Below are 13,316 nucleotides of genomic sequence, written 5' to 3'. Positions count from 1 at the left end.
CAAAGAGGATGAACACCCCATCGCTGTCGACCTTCCAGTGGTGCAGCTATAGCCGCTGTAAGGTCTGTAGTGTCGACATAGCCTTAGTAATAGCTGGAAAATACACACGAGGGTGGGCATCTGAATGAAAGAATCTTCTTGCAGTTGTGGTAATCTAGGACTCCCACACATGCCCCCAGCTCAATCCAGATACAGTTCATTCATGGCTGGTTTGTTCGATACCAAACACCCTCTAGCCAAGAGTACCAGGCAACATCTACACCAGTCCCGGGGCGTGGCTGCAGCCTGTCGACGTACCCAAGCTAGCTTGCAGCATGGAAGCCGCTGCTTGGGCTTCAATACAGCTTAGCCACCTGAGTGATTACCCAGGGTTCCAGGCAGACCAGCACAACCCGCGCAGAAGCCCACGTTGCTGCAGCTTCACTGCTATTGGTACCCAAGCTAGTGCGATTAAGGCCAGCCAGGGGTTGTCTACGTAAACTGCAATCACACCCCACGATTGCAGTGCAGACACACCCTAAACCTGGAAAGCAGCCAGAGATTTAGTGGGGTTGCTAATCCACCTGCATATTTTCCTATGAAAAGGCTGGCACCATAAATATGGTAACTTGCCCTCTGCTTTGCTCCCATCCCTCACCCCCCATCCCTGCAGCAATCAGAAAGGTTCGTGTTAGCCTCCCACTGATGCCTCTCCGAGCAGCCTGTGTAAGGAATCTCAGACCGATGTTTCAGTGCTGATCCCGTGGGTGGCAAGCGCCACACAGTTTTGTTTCGTGCCATTCCAATGAGGCTGTCCGGTATAGCATGGTACAAGTGCTCCTGACAGATCTCTGACTCACACTGTGGCTGGACAGACTCCCAGCAATAACAGATAAACACCACACTGGAGAGCAACAGGAGCCTGGAATTAAACAATTCTAAAACTCCACTTTGTCGGCAGGAGAGGGGAAGAGAGAATTGTTCTCTTTAAATGAAAGAATGAAGAAAATGCAGCCAGGCTCCCTTTTACGTCTGCCTCCTCTCCTTTACGGACTGGTAAATATAAAGGAGCCCAGAGGAGCTTTGCAAGATTCCTGACCAATAAGGATGCTAAGCCTTACATATAGGAGCTTTCCAGTGAGGCTGTATCAGCCCATGCACATACCTTACCGCTGCCCTGACTTCTATGTCCAATCCCTTTGTGTACGAGGGAGGCAAACATCCCAGGGAGTGCAGTTTGAGATCACGGACATTCCTGAGCTCTCCTCACCCATCTCCCTGTGCAGAAGAGCAACCCTTAGCACGCCCTATGGCCATCCAAGAACGCTCTCTTTGTAGCACCTCGTACCAGGAGATGTGGGGTGGGGTGGTCCTGCATAGAGCATGCTGCCCTAGAAGTCAGGAGACCTAGATTCTGTTCCCAGCTCTGCAATAACTCACCCCTTTCTGTGCTTAGGTTTCCACTCCCCAGACTTTGTCTGCCTCGTTTAAAGGGGAAGTTATACTAGAGTGGCACTCTTATTCCAGCATAAGGGTGGCTTAAACCAAAGTACAGAACTGGACTGGGACTCAGGAGATCAGTTAAATTCCTGGCTCAGCAACTGTCCCGCTGGGTGACCTTGGGCACATCACTTCACTTCTGTGCCTCAGTTTCCCCCATTGCAAATGAAAATAACGATTCTGAGATCTGCTGCTAAGAGCCAGGTATTATTATTATGCCCCTTCCCAAGCAACATAAGCTAAACTGAAAAGAGTCTCTTATACTAGAATCAGATGGTCCACAGGGTGTGTACGCGCAGGGGGGTGGTATACTGGTATAACTTTCAGTTTAAATCAACACTTCTGTTATACAAAACCAAAACATTTCCCCACATAGACAAGGCCTTAGACTAAACTCTTCACAGCAGGCACGGCTGTGCACTATTGTGTGTGTACAGCACCTAGCACAATGGGGGCAGAGATCTTGGGTGAAGTCCTAGGATTACTCTACTGCAGATACCACCTCCACTCTGCTAGGGAGACTGGTATGCACACCTACCAGTGCTCTCCCTGGGACATTTGATCACTTAAACCCACTATCCACAGATGCTGTTTAACAATGATCCCCGTTCTCAGTGTTGCCACATTTCTTGCAAGAAATGTTTTTGCCTATTGCTGCATTTACTGTTCCATTAGACTAGTCTGGGCTTCTGTTTAATAGGCATTAGCCTAGTACACTGTGGCAGGCATATGGAAAACAGAACGGAAACCTAAGGAAATCAATCCCATGTACTAAAGTATGTTCCCATGACAATATATCATACTTTGCCATCAAGGATGCAGAAGATGAATGACCTGAGCTTCACAACCCCTCTGTAAGGCAAGTTATCACCACCATTTTACATCTGGGGAAACTGAGGCACAGAGCAGCTAAGGCTAATGGTCAGGATTTTCAGAGCAAGTGAAAGATTATTTATGTTGCAGTAGAGGTGAGGACCCGCCCCCGGTCACAGACCAGGCTCCCACTGTCCTAAGTGCTGTAGAAACACAGCAAAATGTAGTCACACAACTCCCCTCAAAATTAATAGGAGTCGTGTATCTAAATGCCCAACTTGGCTTGGAAAATTCCAAACAGTATTTTGGGCACCCACAGCCAGATATTTAAAGGCATTAGGTGCCTAAAGATGCAGATAAGCATGTAGTGGGAATTGGGTACCTAACTACGGACCTCTTAGTCCCCTCCCAGGGCTTTCTCTTTTGCTCCCTCTCCTTCCTTCTAGCTGTGGATCATTCTCCCACCTTGACCTCTTTTCTTTGCCTCTCATCTCTCCTCTATGCCTTTCCCTCCAGTCCACACTGAAAAAGGGCCTTGTCCAGAAGGCTACGTAACTTTCTAGAGCTTTAGACTCATATACAAGTGCACTGCATAAACAGGGCTGTGAAAGACACAGCATGCCTTCCCACTCTGCAGTAAGATGCTATTCAGGGCTTCGGAAAGCAGTAGTTCATTGCTACCATTGCTTGCTAGATTGCACCTCCTGCCCACCCCCCGGGGGGAAAAAATGGCATTTCCCTGCTACTCTTCAGAAATCCTCTTAATTCACGATATGCAGTGGCCAGATCTCTGTGGTTTGGATGCACACTAACTCATCCATTTGGACCCTGAAGGTTGACGTCTAGATATTAAAGTGCCCTGCTGGCACTGGAAAACTAGAGGCATCCAGGAAAAAGCTAAGCATCTTCTCACTACCAGCTTCATGATGTCTCAACTAGCTTCTCTGGAAATCCCTCATGTTCAGGCTTGTATCTGTGGTTGGGTTTTGGCACACATGGTATTTCCTGAGAGCAGCCAGGATGGAAATGCAATATGCCCCGGGGAGCCCCCTGCCAGGCAGAGCAACTGAATCCCTAGTGAGACGTGCCAAGGTATGAGGAAGACATTTGTCATTTCCTCTCTATCACCCACCATCATCCCAACAACAGTAGTCAGGGGAAATCCTGCTGCTGTACAGAGAGGGGAAAAATCTGGAGAGGGGTCCTATGGGGGGGATAGGTTGTCTGCACCCACTGTACACCATCCAACTCAGGTCCAAGTAGGCTCCCTTTGCCTGCAATGCAGTTTGTGCGCCTGCCTGGGCTCATGGATCTGCTGCCATGCAGGTCCACCAGCCACTGATTCCCCTGGAGCAGCAAGAGCTACTGCAGCCTCATAGCTGCTGTAGCAACCTGAGAGAGACAGACAGAGACAGAGACCAGGGGTGGGGTGGGGTCTTGCAGAAGGATGATCTATGGTTAAGACACTGGACTGAGAATCAGGAGATCTGGGACCTGATTCTGCTCTCAGTTACTCTGGTGATTTGCAGAGAAGCTAGCTGAGATGTCACTTCAACTTCAGTGGAGTTATTCGTGCTTTACTCCAGTGTAACTGTGGAGAGAAACAAGTCCCTGGGTTCTATTCCCAGCTCTGCCTAGGACCTGCTGGGTGACCATGAGCAAGTCACTTAATCTCTCTGTCCATTGTTTTTTGTCATCTGTAACATGGGTATAATGATGCTTCCCTCAACCACTGGGATGGTTCAAGGATAAATTCATCACTATTTGCAAAGTGCCTGGGCACGACGGTGATGAACGCCACAGAAATGCTTACAAATAAAAGTTAAGCTCTTTCATTGCCCCTTGCCCTGCTAAGCACATCTATTCATGTGAAGACAGGATTCAGCCCTCAGAAAGAGATTATGAGAGATGTGCTAGCACATCTTCCTAACTTGAAGCCAATATCAAATACAGTGATTCACTACGATGCTTCAACTGCTTTGTGCTACTCTGGCAATGCAAACGCAGCCATAATCCACTTCAACAAAGTGGTGCAAAGCCGGTTCAGGCTACTGGTGAATCTGTCCCAGACATCCCGCATCTGCAGAAAAGTATTACAACACGCCAATGAATTACATTAGTTCTGCAGCACAAGGAATGACCCACAGAATGTGACATTAGTCACTTCAATCCCAGAAGTCACTGGAACTTGGCTGAAGAGATTATTCATGAACTGCAGCACACTGCAATCTGCATTAATGACTAATGAAAGGAATCTTCCACCACAGAAAACATTCACCCCTGACTTCACCCCAGGAAACTCCCACTGAGGTCAAAGACAGGGATGACTAAGAAACACCCTTGACACTGCACATTTTATTTTTAGCATGTCACCAGTATCGTAAGGAACATCATCCAGCTGAAATCTATTGCCCAGATCCGACAAAGTTTTAGGCATGGGATTAGCTTCATGCCTAACCAATTCAAAAATAAATATTAAAAGGAGTTTCTAGCACTACACCCTTTCTCTGAGATTATGTCTACACTGCAGTCATGGGGCATGACTACAGCTCATCTAGACATACGTAAGTTAGCTTTAATCTAGCTAGTGCAGGTATGGGTGCAACATGGCTGCAGCAGCCCAGGCTTCCATGCGGGCTGTACAAACCTGCCTAGAACCCTGGGTAATTACTCAGACAGCTAGTCTGTTCTGCTGTGGCTTCACTGCTCCAGTACCCAAATTTGCCAGATTAGAGCTAGGTCAGGTGTAGCTACATAAATTACAGTCGCACCCCGTGATTGCAGTGTAGACAAACCCTCAGTCCTCCCGCAACAATGTTTGTGGTTTTACAATCACATTTTTCCCCCCCAGATACTTTTTTCTTTCCCCTGTTGCTGGGTAAAAGAAACTCAAATAGGGGAAACTGACCAACACGCGATACAGGGGAATGTAGAAAAATTAATTATTCAGTTAACAAATTGAAAGAAGAGGGAGAAAGATACCATGGGCTTCTAATCTCATACAGTTACGGGAATGGCAGGTGTTCGTAACAAAGAGTAGGTAGAAAAAACATCAAACAAGTGTAACTTTTAAGTAGACAACATCCCTTTGATATTTTCTGTATAGAATATTGTAAAAATTGGACTGAAAAATAAAATGTTTCTATAGACCACATAATAAGAGTAAGATTTAGTATAGCTACAGTCTTGACTTTGCCCTATTGGAAGCAATCCAAGAGCTATGGTTGCCTAGATGCTAGTAGACACTGGGTAGATTCTAAGCTATGTTAGGTTGCTATTATCCTGGAGGCAGTCCATTGACTTCAGTGGGGTTACTCCACAATTACAGTGGTGTTACCACCATCAGAATCTGTCCCTTTTTCATAGTGGAAACTCTGATGAGCTTGAATTACTGCAAACAGCGACATCTTTAAACGTAGCCTGTAAACTGAATGGGACCAGCCTTTGCATGTGATGATCAGTACACTTAGTCTAAAGACAATACGATTCCTGGGTTCCATTAACAATACTAGGCACTACGTACTGCATTGGCAAAACGGACTACAGCCTCATTAATGTCATTCTGCTGCTGTCTGGCAAAGCTATGAGCAGCGGCAGGGTTGGCTGTCACCCTGGAAGCTCAGAAAGGTGACACTGAATTAAGTCACATTTGGAAGGCTATCTTCGCAACCTGAAACACTACAAACCTTTCAAATGTTATAAATAGACACATTTTGCAGAAATTAATGGTGTAGGCCCCACCCTGCCATGGAAAGCATCCACCTCACCAATGAAACAGATTTTCTAAGACTTGGTCCAGATTTACACTCGGGTAGCCGAGTAGAATTTTCCTGTATCCCTATTTCCGTGATGCAGTTCTTTTTGCCAACATGTTTAATTTATACTTGCTGTCAATAACAGAATTAGACACTGCGTGACATTTCTCTTTGGGGCAAACTGTTTTAAGGCAGTTTTTAGTCATGGGTCGAGAGTAACACCAAAGACAAGTCTCCAAGGAAGATCCCCACACAGAGAAAATAGGACTTTTTAAAGACAATCCATGGTATTCTCCTGAAAAGTCTGTTCAGACTACATTACACAATACTTCACTGGGAAACTTAGTCAAGAGTCTGCTCTGGTTAAGCTACTACACTTTGGGTCAAATTCTGCTCTCCGTTGCATCCATATAACCAGGCTCGGGCCAGGTTACTTGCACCCATTAACAAGACCATCAGGAGAACCTGGAGAATTCTAGCAGAATAATCTTAAACTGAATTCTCAGCTGGTGTTAGAAGGCAGCACTTATATAGATTTCCATGGATGTGTGCCGGTTTACACCAGCCGAGGATCTGGTCCCTCGTGCAAATTAATGAACTAACAGGCTAGGAGACTGAATGCCAGATCTCTGCCTCCATGCATATCCTACACTGGAATTACTCCTAATTTAGATTAGTGTGAACAAATCAAAACAAGAAGCGGAGGCATTTGCAGTTGTCTCCTGCAGCTAGGTAGACAATTCTTCTTCTGTATATTTATCTTTCCCTGCTAATTTGTCTCCTTTTGCTCTGTCACCCTTAAGTAGCTAATTAATACAGGTTTTCTTTTCAATCTACACTGGGACTTTAACAAGATATTTAACACGATAACATTGAGAATACCCTTTACCTTTTAAACACACTTAGATAAAAGTGAAACAAAAAAGATAAAAAGTAGTTTTGAAACACAGGGATGGCAAATCCATTCAATGAGAAGGCAGAGAGAAGGCTATGAAGCAGTGCGTATTTCTGCATCATGTGTTTCAAAGTAGATATGAATAGTGGAACTCTTATTAAGAATAGCAGATAAGTCAAATTGCAGGGATCACTGTATTATGCAACCATAACTCAAGTGCTATGTTTCTGTCCTGCTTCTCCCGATGCAAAGAAAATCCATCTGAAGCCTCAGTCTTAGGCAAGGGCAAAATTTTCTTAGCCAGTTTAGTGTGGCTTGCTTATTGCACATGCACAACTTCCACTGACCTCCCTGCTTTTCATGTGGGTTTTGTGTCACAGCAGTGATTAACCACTACAAATTCATGGGGATAATTTTCCCCAAAAGATGACCTCTCCAGCAACTCAGAAGCACTGTCTAGTGCAGGGGTTCTCAGACCTTTGTACCAGTGATCCCTTTCACACAGCAAGCCTCTGAGTGTGACCTCCCCCCCCTTATACATTAAAAACCAGCAGCGCCCCTGCCCGTTGAGCATCTGACCCATAGCCTGTTAAATATACAATTCTGGGATTCAGGGCTGAATTCCTCAGATAAATCTGCTCCAGGAATGCCAGGCAGCTTAAATTAAGCAGCGATTGCAACATTTTTGGCATAATTCTCAGCCTCTTGAAAAATGACATTATCTAGCAAGCAAATGCTGCAAACAAAGCAATCAACCCACAGACATGAAAGCCAAAGGAACGGGGCATCCCACACTGATTGTGACGCCTGCTCGTCTCTAAGCGTCCTTCCATAGTATTGCAACATGCCTGTCAGACTCATATGCTCCGGAAGAAATTCCTGAAGTCATCATTCAGCTTCGACTGGGAGCCAACCCCACCAGCTGCTGAAAGTTTACAAGTTCCAAATGGGGGACCCGTGGGCTAGTGGCTTGCACCTAAACACTAGGAGTCAGGAGAACTAGGTTCTGTTCTGATGTTTAACTTGGGGTCTGGTTGTGCCACCCTCTGATTTCAAAGGCATGACTTGCATGGCACAGGCTGAAAAGTCAAAAGCTCAAGACCAGATTTTCAAATGCTCAGCACCCGCCACTGGGACCAGATCTTCCAGTGAGCTCAGCTCCCAGGAAGGCACCTAAACAAAGTCCATGTTCTCCAAAGCACCCACCATCTCCTGCTGGGAGACACATGGCTTGGCTTACAGCACCCAACATTCTAAGCTCTTCTGAAAATTCCAGCCTCAGCTACCAATCAGTGGAAGTTGGACAGAACTGGGTTTGTTTGATTTTGAGCAAGTTCCTTAGCCTCTCTGTGCCATCATTTTCCTATCACTAAAATTTATGAAACTCTGGGATCTATGAACAAACAATTATTATGAGGTCTTTGTAGCACCTGGACCAGGACCCCACTGTGCCAGGTGCTGTACAAATGCAGACTCTGCTACGCAGAGTTTCCAGTCTAAGTATAAGCACTATGCAACTGATGGAGCCCAATGAAGTCAATGGCAAAACGTCCATTCATTTCCAAAGTGAAAGATCAGGCCCTATTTAATTGCTAACAATTATGATGAATGTTGCAGGAGGCGGTGTGGGAGTTTAGCAAAAGAGGGGGAAATCTGGCAAGTGATTACTCCACAATACAGACTTAACTCTTATGATAGGTTGGAGAGCGGGGGAGGAGAAATCATCTCTACCAAAGGACTACATTCTGCCAAATTCTTCAATGGGAATTTCATATCTGCCCCCAAGGGCGGAATTTAGTGCCACATTATTAAATGTTGAGCAGTGTCTTTGGCAGAGGCACAGAAAAAAGAAACATTTTCCTAAAGCTTTTTAGGATACTGTGCAACAGGCATGGCGTAGGTATTGGAAACACATTCCCATGAGTCTCCCCTGGCCTCTTGTGGAACATACTTTGTATTGGTGGGGAGCGGTGGAAATAAGTATACTTTTAGCTAATAGCATAGAAGATGGAAACAATATGGCTGTTGAAAACATTGAAAATATATTGAGGGAGGAGGTGTTCATGTGATTTATCCCCCCCAAAAAAGAAAGAGCATCTAGAGTCTCCAATTCTTTTGGGGCAGATGGCATGGGGAGTTGTCCAGAAGCTAGGTTCCCGACCTGAGACCCAAGCTCACTTCCATGCTCCGCCACAGACTTCTTGTGTGACCCTGGGCAAATCACTTGGTGTCTCTGTGCTTGGCTTTCCATCTATGCGGTGGAAATAATAGCACTGCCCTACCTCACAGGGGGATTGGGAGGCAAAAACCACAGTAAAACTCGTGAGGTGCTCAGAGACAATGCGAATGGGGGCCAGATTAGCTTACCTTACATAGAAAATAAAAATATCACACAATATTTTCTCTATTGAAAAAACACAACAAAACAGATCAGCCTCAAGCAAAATGCAAAACAACTGCAAGAGTGAGACTGTGAGCACTCTGGGGGCAGGGACTGTCTTTTTGTTCTGGGTTTGCCCGGAAAATGGCACCGTGGGGCCCCTGGGCAAAGACTGGGGATTCTTGGTGCTACCATTCTATATAGTAATTTAGCTAATGCATAAAGCCCTTATCCTGCAAAGGGATGGATGTAGTCAGACCCCCTTTGCCCACGAAAAACCCCGCTTCATGTAGGCAAATGCCAGGAGAGGAGCATTCAAATAAGGATGGAAGGTTGAATTTATGTGAATTTTCCTGGCTTGCGCTGGATTTGGGTCACAACTCCTCGAAGTAGCTCAGATTTCATTATTCCGCCAGCTCACAAGAATGGAGCAGCTGGGCATAAGCAGGAAAAGCACCACTGTACATGCATGAATCCTGCAATCCAAATAATATCCAACTAGCAGTGGCCGGTCAAATTTTTAACTTGCTGCTCAATTGTGTGCCTTTAATAGTAAAAATAAATCAGGTGAAAGGATCCAAAAGGGTTCCACCCTCATTGGTTCCGGGTGTGTAATTTACTCTGCTGATGGTGATAGCATTCAGGTCTGATCACAAGTAGCTAAAGAGTTTCCCCGTTAAAAAAAAAAAAACCTCTTGCCTAGGGTAAGATTATCTTGTTATTTACAATATTCCCTACAGAAAATGTTCAGGATACAGTCAATACTGGGGTCAAGCTATTTAGTTATCCGAAGTAATAGGCATAGGCACATTTTTAAGGGCAACAGATTTTCCCCCACTTCGGGGGCGGGTGGGGGGGAGGGAGGGGAAACATGTTCAGGGCGCAATTACTGCAGCCCTTATTTTAAGCACATGTACAGCCGTTTTTGAGCATGCATGAGTGAATCTGAACCAGGCTGCCTACGTTGCAGATAGCAGTATAAGGCCAATATTGCCAAATGCTGATTCAGGACATAACTACAGTAATCTGCAGTGCCCTAACAGAAGATTCCAGCTAGTTTCCACAGCTGGTCTGACTTGTGGCCACCAGGTGTTGCTAGAAGGCTGTGAAGAAGGCCGAAACCACTCCACCAACACCTTGGAAATCTGAGCCTCTTCCCGAGATGAGAAACATGCTACTGCTTTAAGTATAGTTAAAATTAGAGGCAGGGCGAGCTCCTGCGTTTATCTCCCAACATGGGGTCCCCACGAGTATTTCATTACCAGCAGACTGGCTGGTTTGGAGTGTTTTAAACCTGATCTCCAGAAAACTCCTACTACAATTTTGTAGTAGGAGTTTTCAGAGACTCACTTCCCTGCAGGGTGGAGAGTGATAAGAACTTGCCAAGCTACACAAAGGCTTCACTCCTTGCACACACCACCTGCAATGCTCTCCTTTTCCACATGGCAAATGTCCCCCACCAATCCCAGTGTTATGTTCAATCTAGTGGCTCAGTCTTAAGACCCTTCCCCTTTCTTGGCATCTCAGGGGCAGCAGGTCACACTGTCACAGACCAGAGATGTGGTTCTACTCTCAATTACACTAGTGTAAATCAGGATTGACTCCAGTGAACTCACTGGGGATATGCTGGGATAAAACTGTTCTGAGAGGAAAGTCAAGATGCAAATTCCTAAAGCTAGCAATGATAGTAATAAAACCCCATACCAATCGCTCAACTAAAAAATTGTCCAGATAATTATACTTGGCTCTTACGTAGCACTTTTCATCAGTGGATCTCAAAGTGGCTTATAAAGGAGGTCAGGATCATGGCTCCTTTATACAGAGGGAGAAACTGAGGCAGAGAGGGGAAATGGCTGGTACAAGGTCATTCAGCATGCCAGTATTAGAATGCAGGTCTCCTGAGCCCCAGTCCAGTGTGCTATCCATGATACCACGCTGCCTCCCCTACATCGCTTGGTAATTCTGTACCCACAGTGTACAGAGGCAACTCCTTGGCCTCACACAACGTGGGCAAGCCAGCTGATCAAAGCGTGAGGCTGGATCGATGTGCTTTCCATGGGACTTCTCCTACACACCTGAATCTGAGCTCATTGACACCACTGTCACCCTGGCTGAAATCAAACGGGGTCACTGAGGACTTCCACTTGTGGAGCAGAACCTGGTCCCTACCTTCTACGCAGACTTTTTGTGCTCTGAAACTTGTAGGTCACAATTCTGAGCTGTTCATTCTTAAAGAAGAGCTCTGCTCCCATTGACTTCGATAGCAGACTTGTCTGAAAAGTTGACGGCAAGATATGGCTCCCTGTGTTCAGTATAAATCTAGAGCAACTCCGCTGAATTACTCCAGACATACACGAGTGTAACTAAAAGTAAAAGGTGATCTATACAAAAACCCGATCTTGCTCTTTACCCAATATACATGCTACAGAAATAACCAAGCGTATAAGGATAACTACAACAGCATGGTTTACTGTGGCTCAGGTTTTACGAGAAACTTCTTCACACAGGCGGACGTAGAGAGTGCTGGACTAGCCCACCCCAGCCGAGGAATGGGAAGCTCTTAAATGCTTAGCTCTCGCAAAGCCACTGTGCTCAGGAAACTGCAGAGATGGGAGAGCAAGCGTTGGTGTAACGGAGATGGAGCAGGGAAAGTCCACAATGGTCAGCTGTCCTCGAACTCCTTCCATCCCCCGGGATAAGTGACCATCTGGAGCACTAATTTGCACCATAACTGGGGGGAGTTGGGATCCATCCTGGGAGTAGCGGCTAACCACTGGCAGAGGGGAATGTTGGGGATCTGTCCTGGTTGCTTAGCAATATGCACAGAGGCAGGCAGTATAAAAAGAAGTGGGACTGGCTTCCCCAAGGATCCCGCGGGTGTTTTTCATAGAGCAAATCTGCTCTGGCCCTTTAACACTTCATCCCTTTCAGCAAACAAGAGGTATGCCTAGAATGACTACTGCACACTTGTCACAGCAGTAAAAAGTCCCACTCCAAGGGCTGCCCACATTTGTTTCTCTGGGTATTACCTAGTAGGAATAATTGGGAGGAGCATATTGCAAAGAGGTCACATGGGGTCATCCCCCACTGCAGCTGAGGGCACTGTCAACATACCACAAATACAGAATGTAGCAAGGCTGGGGACAGGACCTGACCCATGGCTTCTCCCCAACTAGTAATTCAATGGGCCAAATTCGGCTCTCAATTACACCAACATAAATGTAGAGTGATTCCGCAGATCTCACAGAGAGCAGGAATCTGATCCGCTGACTTCACCATGACTCACATGTGCACATCTGAGCCCAGAATCCGGCCACGTGGGCCTGATCCTCCATTGCACAGCATCTCATGCAGCCATGCACACCAGTGCAAAGTAGGTATCCTGCCCCACCTAGTTAGCATGGTGTAAGTGACTGCACAAAGCACTGTGCAACAGTGAATCAAGCCCCGGTTTTCTAATGTGCTATGAGCTGCTGTACAGACAGAGGCTCCCCTGCAAAACAGGTGAGATGTGCCCATTTCAGATACAAGTAAGGAGCAATCCAGAAGAACCATTGATAGAATGGCAGCCTTTACATGAAATTAGTTAAATTCCTCTCCCTCAGTTCCACCCTGCTCTGTATCTTTATTTAGGGCCTGATTCTTCCACCTCTACTCAGGTACCGTATTCCAGAAGCAATATCGACAAAACCGCCTGAGTAACAATGCTTAAAGAACCACTCACATGAGGGACAGAACCAAGCCCCTCGATGGATCGTGCTTGACTTGTACCAGACAGAGCCTGCAGAGATCGTTCTGCAATACATATCTATTTCTAAAGGTGTGGGGGAGGAGTTAAAGGGATGAAAACCTCCACTGCTGAAGAAACAGATGAGATGTCAGAGCACTCACCGTTCGTGGACGACGTTAAGCACTGAAAGGAACTCGGGGCCACTAGAACGCTGCAGTTCTGCCAAAGGTCTGCCGTACGCCCATTAACGTTGAGCCATTGCTG

The 13,316-nt window shown here is 46.1% G+C and overlaps 1 protein-coding gene across 2 annotated transcripts in view; it reads right to left on the bottom strand.

Moving 5' to 3' along the window:
• PMP22 (peripheral myelin protein 22) overlaps positions 1-13,316 on the bottom strand; it is a 31,283-nt gene that overhangs the window by 13,694 nt on the left and 4,273 nt on the right. For both annotated transcript variants that reach the window (XM_034789855.1, XM_034789854.1), the window contains exon 3: positions 13,214-13,313. In XM_034789855.1, coding sequence (XP_034645746.1) covers positions 13,214-13,313 — 100 coding nt within the window. The remainder of the gene's footprint in view (positions 1-13,213; positions 13,314-13,316) is intronic.

This window comes from Trachemys scripta, chromosome 14, assembly GCF_013100865.1.
Source record: "Trachemys scripta elegans isolate TJP31775 chromosome 14, CAS_Tse_1.0, whole genome shotgun sequence".
Taxonomy (NCBI): Eukaryota; Metazoa; Chordata; order Testudines; family Emydidae; genus Trachemys; species Trachemys scripta.
The sequence above is the reverse complement of the archived record's forward strand: the minus strand, read 5'-3'. Positions and strand labels throughout refer to the sequence as shown.